General features: G+C 56.5%; 1 protein-coding gene across 1 annotated transcript; it reads right to left on the minus strand.

Annotated features, from left to right (window-relative positions):
* Positions 1-7430: 7430 nt before the first annotated feature.
* Positions 7431-11464, minus strand: ARL4C (ARF like GTPase 4C). Its single transcript, XM_024564281.3, has one exon. It carries the CDS (start codon positions 10926-10928, stop codon positions 10350-10352), a length of 579 nt encoding a protein of 192 aa, XP_024420049.1. The 5' UTR covers positions 10929-11464; the 3' UTR covers positions 7431-10349.
* Positions 11465-12500: the final 1036 nt, after the last annotated feature.

Genomic DNA, 12500 nt, shown 5'->3' on the forward strand with positions numbered 1-12500 from the left:
TTGATCCGTGCCGGGTGCCTGCTGAGACGGAGCTCCAGAGCCTGCGGGTCCAAACGGCAGGTGCTCTCATTTTCACCTTCCTTAAGTTTCAGCGCAGAGGTAAGGGTCCTCCATTTGGACTGAAGTTCTAAAGCCTCCTCCTCGAAAGCTTCACTTGCGGGTGGGTCCCCGAACGCTGAGGCATGTGCTCACAGTAGCCACCATCTTCTAGGGAAGGAGTGGTGCCCTAAGGAAGGGCGGGGGTCGGGAAGGCCCAGGGGCCGACCCGGGAGCTCTCTGGGGGACAGAGTCACTGAGGGGGACCCTCTCACGACTCTGAACGCCCTCTCTGCCATGCGGTGAGGAAGGCATGGGGGAGATAAAGGCAGAGGGGTTCTCCCGGGAGGGGCCACAGCCCAGAGTGGGAGAGAGACACAGGCAGAGAATCTCGGGGGGTGTGGTCAGTCCCAGAGGGGCACCCTGAGGGCTGCACGGAGGGGCTGCCTTGGCTCCTCCTGCGAGGGGGCCCCTTCAGGACAGACCACTGGCCGCCCATCACCCTGGATCCTCCACCGTGGAGCCCATTCCTGTGCCTGAAGTACATGCTGAAGAAATGATATTAAAGGTGGCGTGCACCTGAGACAGTTAAACATGAATTGGGAGAGAATATGCATCTTTTCATGTGAATTATCGACTCTTAGAGTCTAAGTATCCTCAGACTTATTGGGACATAGATTCTGCACGCTGGGCTCAAAACCAATTAGCTTCCGACGGGAGCCTTCAGAGTTCGGCTGTAATAAAGGAATGATGGAGAATAGTTAAAACCGGTTTGTCAGGTCGTAAATATTTTACTCGCTAGGCTCAGCAGGCTGCGGGTAGACACTTGCCCTAATAAGTGAGTATTGATTACGTCCTAGTCTGGAATCAGGACACATAACTGATGGTTTAAAGAGTGAGGGACCCTTGGCTCCCGTCAAAGGCAGAAATGACTTAGGTCCCAACGTCAGAGGGGACACTTATCTTATTCCAAAACTCGAGGGGAGGCAGCATGGCCTTGTGAGTCCTTTGGAATCCAAGGTCACGTGCTGACAGATGGGCCACCAGGTGGGGAGGCCGTGTGCCTGCGACTGCGCAGAAGCAGAGACCTGGAGAGACCAGGGCTCCTGGGGTGAGTCCTGTCTGGCTCCGCCCTGGCAGGCGTCATTCTCTGACGCCCAATGTCCGACCCCCTGTTTGTGGACACGTCTGCTCTCTGGGTGCTTATTTCCCTACAGGACAACAGAATGCAGGCTCTGAACACGCCATCGCAGGGGGAGACATGACAGCCTGGGCGCCCCGGCACACCCCCTTGCTAGAGAAAACCATCTCACAAGAAGGGCATGGCTGTGAGCGTCCCAGCGACCGTCCTGTGGAAACCGGTCCGTCGGCCCCTTGTAGGACACACATGTGCAGGAGACATCAGGACTAACAATCAGCTCATGGGTCCGGAGGGCAGGGTCCCATCTTCCAGGTCTCCTTTCTGGTCTGGGGCTCATGGCATTAGAGGCTTCAGGAGGAAACCTGGTCTGGAGTCTATGCGGGTCGGAGCTTCACTAAGCTGCCAGCCGCGTGCATTGAAAGCAGGCTCTCAGGAACCCCCAGGCCCCCCCCACCACACCAGCCCTGTGATGGAACAGGCCCCCAGGGAAGGGGTGCTGGCCTGGGGGCCCCTCCTGCTGGCTTTCTGAGCGGCTGTGGTGGGGATGCTATGCCAGTTCCGAGTTCACAGTCTGGACCCCCACCATGTGCCGGGCCCCGCTCAGGGCGCCTCGGGGTCCATGCCAGGTCTTGCAGTGACACTCAGATCTTCGCCCTGGTTGGTGGCTCTGTGACCTTAGCAGGACACCCAGCCTCATCAAGCCCGTTTCTGCGTCTGTGAAATGAGGGTAATGATACAAATAGCCCCTGCCCCATGATGTCTCTTATAACATATCCATAGGGTATGCAGCCAATGTGATTAGTTTGGTGTTAGGCACGCCACAGGGTTCCCAATTATTATTATGATTATATATCTAACTACCTACCTACCTACATACCTACCTACCTATGCACCTGTCTACTGAAGGTGCAGGCAGGATGGACACGCCTATCTCACAGCCTTTCAGAGAGGATTGAATGAAATGGCTGTGTAAAGTGTTTAATTTATAGTCAAGCGTGAAAGGGTCACTCTGAAAGGCAGCAAACAATATTATCTCCATTACTCCTTTTGAGAAAGTGAGTGACAGTGAAGGGCTCACCATTTAGTGACATTTTCAGCTGCTCACTCGAAGTCACGCTCCAGGTGTGCAACTCTCCTGCTCAGAATGTCCCTGGCTCCCTGGCGGTAATTGTTACACCAGGAGCCAAGTGGCCAATGCTTCCCAGCCAGGGCCGATCAAGACCTGTTTCCATCTGCTTGGGACCTGCTGGCTCAGAGGTGGCGGAATGGCCTCTCTCTCACCCAGAAGCTTGTGTGGGGAGCCTGAATGCTCTGTACCATCAAGGGTTGGTTACAGTGTCTAAGGGACCTTGTCAGCTGAAATCCCAAGTAAAGAGTGATTTATTTTCTCACATAACCGCAGTTCTGAGGTTGGGCAGTCCCAGGGTCGACTATTACGGCCGTTCAATGACATCTTCTAAGACCCAAGTTCCTTCCGTATTTCCCATCTTCCGTGGATGGATTGGCATTCCTCGTGGTGTCAAAATAGCTGCAGCCACTCCAGGCATCACATCCTTACTCACTGAAATTCAGAGGAGTTTTTCAGAAAGAGGAGATCTTTCTGGTCCTGTGTCTAATTCTAAAAAATAAGGAAAAATCTCCAAAGCCCATCCATTTACTTTTCTCCAAGCTTTTCTCTGCAGTCGTGGGTCAGAAGCATGTGTTTATCTGGGTGGCTGATCCTGTGACGCTTTCTTTTTGAGCCTCTCTTGGGTGTCTCAGTGCTCAAGTTGCCTCCCCGGGGTTCTTCCCTGGAGACATCTCAACTGGTTAGAAATCCCGAGATGAACAAGAATCCTAGTGCAGACCCCCATGAACCTAAAAGGGGGCTCTGTCTTAAAATCAGACAGTCTCGGGTGCTCGGATGTCTGAGTCCCGTACACATGGAGTGGATGGAACCATGCCGCTGACACTGGCCGCCGTGCTGACCCAGCTTCCCCAAGGCCAGGGGAAGGAAAGGAGAGGCTGGTTGAGGCGGTGGGTATTAGCACAACGAATTCCCTCCTCCCCCCGCCAAGGAAACCTCAGACAGGGCAGGAGATGGGTGTCAAGGGAGGGCTAGAGGCGTTTGGAGTACACACACCAGGACACGCGGTGGGTGGCACGGTTAGGGTGTTATGGAAAATGTGAACGTGCTTGAATTAATGGCACCCTTTTTGGTAGCATTGCGGGAAGTGTCGAGCTGGCATCAGGCACAGCCCTGGGTGGTTTAGCCCCGGTTCACCAGCTAGAATACCCGCCCTCTGAGGACAAGAACCGAGTTCTACCTCTTCCTGGCTCCTCTGCCTGGTGGAGCATCCCCAGAATAATGGGAGTCACAGTTGATTGGGGATGATGCCTTCAACACCATTTTTTGTGTGAAGAACGTGGCGTTCCAGGGCCCTTCAAACTGCGCAGCAATGCGAAGTGCCACCCATGGAATAAAGGATTCAAACACGAGCGCTGAGTAAGCGGCTGCGGTTGTCATCGCTTACCGTGGCGACCGCTAAGTGACACGCGGAAACTGTTTTAGCTTTTACTAGACACGGGCAGTGGAAATTAATTGCTCCGGGAGTTCGAGTTTAAGGAAATGAGAGCAATCACGAGCTCGCCATTAGAAGAATGAGAATTCTGCCAACGACAGAAACGAGGAGGCTTGTTTTCCCAGCAGTCACCTACTGGAAACGCCCACTGAGTCTGCGTCCTCCGCAGACTCTCCCGGGAGAGACGCTTTCCTTCGCTGGGTCTTCTTTGGCTCACTCTTCATGAGCTGGAAGTGGGCTGATGTGGGAACACGAAGAGGGGACAGCGAGGCTGGGTGGCTTGTCTGTCACTAGAGAAGCAGAACAGGCCCGCGTGCGAGAGCTGGCGCCGCAGGGAGAAGGGGCCCCTGTCCGAGCAGGACATTCCACCTTCCCCAGGGTCCAGGCCTGGCTGGCTGGCTAGCTGGCTGCACGGTGCTTTCTCATCATCGGTCTCATTTTCTCGTTGGAATGGCCAGAGGGACAGGCAGGGCAGGCACTGTCCACCTCTCTGTGGGGATGAGGCATCCAGGCCAAGGAAGTTTAGGTGACTCTGTCAAGACTGCACCTCAAAGCAGGCACACTGACACCCCCAGCGTCACCTACTGGGGCGTATAAGTGCCCTGTGCCAGGGAGGCACTGCCCCAGGAGAGGGTCTCTGGAAAAGACTATTGGAAATGTAATGCCTCAGGACAGGAGCTGGCACAGGGGGAATGTGCCTTCTAGACCCCGGGATGTGTTCTCTGAGGAGGGCTTGGGGCCAGCGTTTCAGCCACCACGCTGATCCTAGCTTCCCGAAGGACTAGCTTCCCAAAGCACGAGGTCAGGGCAGGCTCAGGGCCTGGGGCCAGGCCTGTCGGGGAGCGCCAGTTCTCAGGCAGGAGGGGGTGAGCAAAGGTGGCACTGCCCACGGGGGACACAGCTTTGTCCCCTTCTCCCTGGAGTCTGAGTCCCACCTTCCTTCATCTGCTGCATCCCTCTCCGTGGGCAGCAGGCTGGGGGCACTCCGAGCTCAGCCTCTGCGTCTTGGGGACCTGGGGCTTCTCGGTAACAGTGGCTGACCTCCAAGGGGGTGATGGATCTTCTCTTCTCAGTTTCCTCATCTGCCGGTGCAGATACGTCAATCGATACATTTACTGGATGAATGAATTGATCTCTTGGGGCTCTTGAGAGGAAAAGAGATCAAGTAGACCAAGCGTTTAGCGTGGTGCCTAGCACACACGAAGAGCTCAGCAAAGGTTAGCACTGGCTATTATCATCGTTATCCAGGACTGAGCCAGCGTGGAAATCTGTGGAGCTGTATTTAACGTGACTTATGTTAATTTTAATTGGCACACGCAGAAGAGATGCTATAAATACCACTTGGGGACAGTGCTTGGGTGAGTTCCCCTGTGAAGGATGGCCACACCGCGAGAACGCCCTGGCCGTGACATTCAGGAGAAGGTGAGGCCTGGGGTGGCCCACAGTCCTCCTATTCCAAGAAAGCCAGCTCATGTTTGCAGCCCAGGGCGGTGAGGCCACACAGCTCTTCCTTCTCACTTCTAATCTGGGCGGAGACGCACTGTGCACCCTCTTAGAACCCCACAGGGTGCAACTTCCTCCCTGAAACCGAAGCGGCCCCATCTCAGCCAGAGGTCATACAAAACAAACCCAAGGAGGGCCCCGCGGCTGTGTGAAACGGTGTTGTCGAGCCTGGGCGAGCCAGGGGGAGGGGCTGCCTTGAGGATGCGTGAACGTGGGTCGGGCATGAATCTGAGGACAGAAATGCCCTCACAGTGGCTGAGATGGCGGATTGGGCTCCTGGTGGGCAAGTGCCAAGGTGTGGGCGTCGGGTATCACGATGGACGCAGGGGAGGAAAGCCAGAGGCCGGCTGGACGGGGGGAGGGCTGTGACGCCAGGGGCGGTCAAGCGCTGGGTCAGGTTCCTCCTCGCCCTTTATCACGTCAGGCCTCTTATCTTCTGCTCTTGGCACTTACGTTGTCCTTCCTCGGTGCCACACGAATGTGACATCAGAACAGCCTGTGGTGTGGCGGCAGGGTTGTTCTGAGAATGCAGGCTCTGGAGACAATGGGAGCACGCAGAGCCGGCAAGCAGGACGCCCACAGTCTAGCACGGGGACTCACAAATGAAGAACTGAAACCATGGGGGCGGGGGTGCAGATGGGGAAATAATGGCAACGGCTTAGGACTAAAATCAGCCACTGCCCCAGCTGTCAGAGGTCACGGTGAAGGGGTTACTCGGGGCCACTTCCCTGGACAACACAACGGGTGGTGTTGCCCAGGCACCCCCGCACCACCCGGCCCCCCGGGGACTGATTTGTTAAAGCAACATTAAATTTGGGGTGCACCGGAAAACGAGGGTTTCCGTCTTTGCTTCTTTTGAGTTCTACCTAGTGCATTTACTAATTAGTGCATTTACTAATAGAGTTGAGATGGTTTTTCTAAACGGCTTTTCAAGCATTTCTCAGGTTTCAGTTCTTCGAAATGGCATCTGTGTTCTTCTGATGTCAACAGCCTTGTAAACACTCACTCCTGTAGCAACGTGAATGAGGTAGAGATTTTTTAAAAGTTCACTAAGCGCCCCAGCGTCTCGGTAACGTGCAAGCGGTTGGGTGCCCTACAAATCACGGGTGATTCATCTCCCACGAGTGATCCTCAGAAAGCGGTGTAGTTTCATCTCACTCAAATGTTTAATGGGAAACAACCATTTGTAGAACGTCCATTTTAATGAAAGCTTACAGCCCAAACTGGTAGGAAGTCCTTCAACCAGGACTTACTACTGCGCACGCACTCTGTGCTCAATGCCAGGCCAGGCATCAGCGGCCACGGGCCCGCCCCCACCGTGCGGAGGCTGCGCCGCGTGAAATGGGCCGTGTGAGGACTGACGGAGCCTGGAGACCTCGGTTCAGTGCCTCATTCAACCCCTCACAGCTCCGGATGAGAAGACTGCCCGGGATGCTCCCTGGACTCCACTGTGGCCTGGGCGTGGCCAGGTTTGAGCAGGATGAGGACACCACTCAGGTGAGAAGAGGAGGAAGATGAGAGGCCTGCAGGGAGGTCTCCTTGTCACACGTTCGATGTGCTACTAGCAGCCCGAAATAACCAAAGCTCAAAGCCACTGGGCACCTGCTCTGCGCAGGGGGGGACTGATGAGCACATCCCGTTCGTTGTTGTTTCACCCTCCCAGCGACCCTCCAGATTCCACTGTGCATACGGGGAAACTGAGGCTCGCCGCTTCAGCTCCGCCATGGGGCCCTGTGCGTCTGAGGCAGAATTTGAACCTGGACCATCTGGCTGCAGAGTGGAGCCCCAGCCGTTACCTAGTTTTGGTGCCTGACACCTGTCCCCGTGTGCACTGCATCGAACCTGTAGGAGGTCCTGGTGCTTCTCACCCAACCTCTTTTCCCAAGGGCTCGGACAGAGCATGCTGGTCTCAGCCACCTACTGTCTCAGAGGACTCAAGCCTTGGAGGCCTGGTGGGTTCAAGAGTGGAGCTCCACCCAGTTACCGGCAGAGGGGTGGCCAAGACCCTGAGCAGCAGCGTCATTGCGAAGGGGGACAGGCACCTCTAAATCCACCACCCAGGGTGGAACAGACACTCCAACTGAAAAAGCCGAGACGGTGGACCCCCCCTCCCCTGTGGAGACCACCTTGGGATGGTCCCCCACTCAGCAAAGGAGGCCTGGAGAACAGACAGCAGAAACCATCCACAGAGCAGTCCCCCGAACATTTGCTTGTATAAATAATTTATTTCTGTTCACAGCATCATCTATGCATATAAAAGGGAGCAGGGACAGAAGAGGAGGGTGGTCCAGACAGAACTGTAGCAGGAGGAACGAAAACAAACCAGGAGACGCTGTCCCGACACCACGACAGAGAACGGGTGGGGGGAATTGTCCCAAAACAGAGCTGGCCTCCCTTTGTCTGTCAGAAAACATTTCAAAACGCCTGTGCGGAGGCCCGCCTCCCTCGGTGACACCCCTCCGCGCTCCCAAGGGCAGGGGACATCGGACATCACCGACCGCTGCGCTGGGGGGGACCCCCGGCGGACAGCTGCAAGGCGGTGTTGGGGTCTAGGCTTCCTGTTTGGTCAGAGATGAAATGGGCTATTAGTGGGTCAAACGTCACAGAAATCAACCGGGACTCCTAACTATCCGTTAAGACACCACAGGGTTTTACTTTACTAGACAGTTACTAACAGCTGACTGCACCCTTTCAGTACTGACAATGCAAAAAAACCAGTCGTTTCGCATCATTTGTAAAGCACGGCAGGATTCGAACACTGGTCTCGAACTTAAGAACTGTGAGCACGAGAAGGTTACAGTATTTGGCATCTGCAATGTCACAAAATAAATATATTATTCTCTCAATAGTGTGGAACTACCAAAATGTCAAAGTGCTTAAGAAATCGTTGCATGTGAAGAAAATAAAGAAGATGGATTTTTTTTTCTTAATAATTCTATACAGAATCTTCAGGGGATGGGACCAGCCCATTTAGAAATCAGTGAATATGCTGTCGCTAGGTAAGCTGACACCTTGCAGGCTTTTCCACACTGCCTCGCTCTATTTTCTCTACTGAGTTTCTACAAAAAGACCACCATTGGAGGGGTACCGCATACACCAACGAAAGAGAAAGGGAGATGGGCTGCCAGGTCCTTCTTTTAAAATATCTCCTGTAACAATTGGGTTGCAAGCAGGAAGCCAGGAATTCTACATGTGGTTCGTAAATTAACTTTCCGAGTGCAGTGGACAGTGGGCGTGAATTTGTCATCGGACTAACTCACACGCTTAAGCACGATCGCGCCCGGTTTCTATAGGCCTCCTTCATGAATTAACTTATAACAGTGGGGGCGGGGGGCACGTAACTCTGCCTGTAACCATGGACTCAAAGAGGAAATAAAAACCCAACAGTGAGCTTAAGTTTCCCTTGCGATACTGTGTTTCAGGGTAAAGGACAGCTTCTGCAAACCAAGACTCAGTCCTGATTATAGAGGATTTATTTAAATTACATTATTAAAAATATCTATTCTTTCACTTTCTCTTCCAAAGCCTCTTTCAAGTACACTGTCACAGTGCCTGAGGACAGGCGACCGTGACGTCACACGCTTGCTGTGTAATGCAAGCCCTCACTATGGTTTGCATTGGCTACGCAGGCCAGTTCCCACGAGAATGGGTTAGGAAGGACCTCGTCCTGGGGCTTTCCCTTTGCTTTCACATCCATGCAACTTCAAGGTCAGCTTTCACGCCAGGTGGGGTTGTAGTTCAGGTGCATGACATGGACTATTCTAACGAGATATTTTTAATGAAATACTTAAACCAGGTAGGCCACAGTGGACCCGGCTGGGGTTTGGAACGTGTCGCCACTTGCAGCGTGAAAGGATATAAAAGGGCAGAGCAAAGTCTCTTTTCCCCTAGGTGAATATTTCTAAGGTAAGTATTCATTTGTGGAAGTGTTTTTTCTTTTTTTTCCCAAACATGTCTGAAAACCAAAGCCCATCATCAAGCGGTTAGTATTGTGAGACATCCCTTGCAAAAAAAAAAAAACAAAAAAAAAACCCATCTTGCAATTCAGCACACATCTGCAGCTGGGACGCCGACACAAACCCATCAGCAGGCTAAGAGAATTTCAGATTCCACACGTCCAGGCCCAGCTATTTATGCCAATGACACAGTACAGAGGGAGGTCCCCCTGCCCCCCCATCCACCCAGCATTTACATCCAGAGCCTTACCCTTTAAACACCTCGAACTGTCCTGAAAACAGCAAATGCATCATTTGCCACCACCTCCAACAGTTTTGTTTTTTTAATTTTTATTGGTCTCTTTGTGTGGTAATGACCTACACATGGACAGGGTCCAAGCCATCTGGATGATGTCTGATTCCAGGCTGAAAAGCGGTTCTCAACAAACACCAGTTCCGTGGCCACCACAGATCAGCAGGGAAGGTGCCTCTTCGCGGCCATTCCCCAGCCAAGGCCACCACAGCGCCCCACGCCCTGGGGCTGAGTATTGTTCCAGGCGGTCCTCCCAGAGCCCAAAACACCACCTCCTCTGGGCCCAGAGCAGAACAAATGAAATTTCATCAGGGGCCGGCCCTGTGACATAAAATAATCCAGCTTCCACCGCCCATGAAGGCAAGGAGGGGCTGTTCCCCCAGCACCTCCCAATGCCCACATGCCCTCCCGATGAGGACTCCAGGGGTTCTGGGAGTTGCATACCTCAGGTAACTCGCAGGTGAGGGCGGGGCAGCCTGAACTTCGGGCCTGCTGGAGTAGGAAGAAATCATTTTTGTCTCTGACATCTGAGCCTTCCACCTGGGCGAGGAGGGCAGACCGCAGCCCCTGCACGTCCACTCCCCAGGGGGCCCCCCACTCCATTAGGGAGCTCTGGCGTTCAGACAAAAGGTCTCCTGGGCTCGGGGTGGGAGCAGGTCCAGGGCAGGCTGGCAAGTCAGCCTACACACCCAGGTTAAGCCACTAGTCCTGCATCTGGGCGCAGAGATTCAGTTTTAAAAATTGGAAGCATCGCTTTGGTTCGCTGTCTTTGTTCGCGGGCGCGGGTTCTCGCACATCCATTCATTCCTGCCTGACTCACTCGCTCACTCCCCCCTCGCTCCGGAACGCTGCCGGGCGCATTACCGCTTCTTCTTCTGCTTGAGGGACTTCCTGCGTTTCAGGATCATCTCATAGAGCTTGTCCATGCCCTCGGTGAGGCCCTCGCCGATGATGGCGCACGCCGGCTGGACGTGGTAGGTGGTGGCCGGGATGAGCTCGTGCAGCGCCAGCTGCTTCTCGATCTCGGCCACCGGCAGCGACTTGGGCAGGTCCTGCTTGTTGGCGATGACCAGCAGCGGCGTGCCCTGGTTCTCGGCGAACTTGGTCACCTTGTGCAGCTCCGTCTTGGCCTCCTCCAGCCGGTCCACGTCCACCGAGTCCACCACGTAGATGATGCCGTCCGTGCAACGGCTGTAGGATTTCCACAGCGGCCGCAGCTTCTCCTGGCCGCCCACGTCCCAGAAGTGGCAGCTGATGCCCTTGGCCGTGCCGTTGCTCAGCTTGATCTTCTCCGTGTTGAAGCCGATGGTGGGCACCGTGTTCACGAACTCGTTGAACTTGAGCCGGTAGAGCACCGTGGTCTTGCCGGCCGAGTCCAAGCCCAGCATGACGATGTGCAGGGACTGGAAGGCCGAGATGTTGGAGGAGATGTTGCCCATGGCTCCTCGCTGCGGCGCGGGCCACTGCGGCTGCAGCGGGAGGGCGCCGCCCCCCGAGCGGTGACGGGCCCGCCGCGGCCGGGCGCACCTGGGCCCCGCCTGCCGCCCTCCGCCGCGACCTGCCTGGTCTCCGCGGCCCCCGGGCGCACCGGTCCGCGCGCTCAGACGCCGCAGCCCCCAAGCCCGCGCCGGCCCGGCATCGCGTCCCTCCGGCAGGCTTTTGTCTCCAGCGAAGCCGCCTCCGCTGCCGCGACGCGGGATGCTGGCGCCTGGAATCGTCCTCTGGCCCCGGCTCGCTCAGCAGGTCCCCGGGCCGCGCCCCCGAGCTCCGACCGGAGCCCCGGCTCCCCCGGCCGGTGGTGCGGTGCTCCGGCGCTCGCCTCTGCCCTGGGCCGCGCTGCGGGGCCGCTCCCGCTCCCGGGGCGCGCCTCGGAGGCGCAGGCGGGGGCGCGGGCTTCCCCTGGTGTCTCTGCTGCTTCTGTCCCCGCAGAACCCGCGCCGCCGCCGCCGCCGCCTCTAGCCTGCCGCGGTCTGAAGGCGCCCAGCTCCGCCCCTCGCAGCCCCGCCCCGGCCCCGCCCCTCCCCGCCCTGGCCCCGCCCACGCCGCGCCCCGGGTCGGGTGTGGACTTCTCCCTCCTGCCAGGCGGTTTTCGCGCCCTTCCGAGCGCTGGGAATCGCCCGCGGTGTCCCCCTCCCGGGCCACGCCCAGACAATGGGCCCGGGAGCGGGCTCTTCCTCCCAGGCCGCTGACTCATCTTATAAAAATAGCTCCCGGCTCCCGGAACTCTCCACCCGCCCAGCCCTGGCCGAGGACTGCCCCGCGGGGCCGCAGCAGCACAGCTAGCCTCGGGGAGTAGGGTTGGGGGTTACAGCTCTGCAGGCTAGGGCGCGCCCCGGAATCCGGGGCTAGGCGGCCGATGGCAGCGTCCATCCCAGAGGATGTGGAGGGCCGGAGGGTGGGGTGAGAGTGCCCGCTGGGGAGTGAGGCCGGTGGGGTCAGGTCCCCAGACCCCTAGCAGAGGGCAAAGGAGGGCGCTGGTTCAGCGAACCGCCAGCTTGCACCCCGAGCCGCGCCCCTGTACCCATCCGTGCCCTGGGCCCTAGCCCTCAGTCATGCCTTGGCTCATTTTCCCGCCCGAGTTCCAGGGGGCTGGCTCCACCGGGCCACCGACGCACTGGGGGCCCAGGGGGCCCCGGAGGCCCAGCCAGCTTTTCCTGCCTGGCGGCAGCGATGACACCAGAGGTCCAGCATTTGCAATGTAAACACTGATGGGGCTGGAGCGGCGGGGGGTGGGGTGTGAGGATAAGGACTGTTTAATTCCAGGTAACTCAGACAACTGACCGTTCCCAGATAGCCCCTTTGGCTGCCTTATTTTGCTCCCACTGACTATGCTAACGTTCCAGGTCAAACATTAGCATCTCAAGAGAGCCCCCCTCTGCCACCCCACTTTGAGAACTGAGAACCACCTGCCCACAGGTGAACCATTCTGCTGCATTTGGGGTGACACAAAGCATGTCCATAGTTCGGAGTCGGTGGCACCAGAAGTCACAAACACCAGTGTGCGACCCTGG

Source organism: Desmodus rotundus, chromosome 2 (genome assembly GCF_022682495.2).
Source record: "Desmodus rotundus isolate HL8 chromosome 2, HLdesRot8A.1, whole genome shotgun sequence".
Classification (NCBI taxonomy): Eukaryota; Metazoa; Chordata; class Mammalia; order Chiroptera; family Phyllostomidae; genus Desmodus; species Desmodus rotundus.

Coding starts and splice junctions, on each gene's coding strand:
- ARL4C (XM_024564281.3), bottom strand. CDS start 10,928: ATGGGCAACATCTCCTCCAACATCTCGGCCTTCCAGTCCCTGCACATC.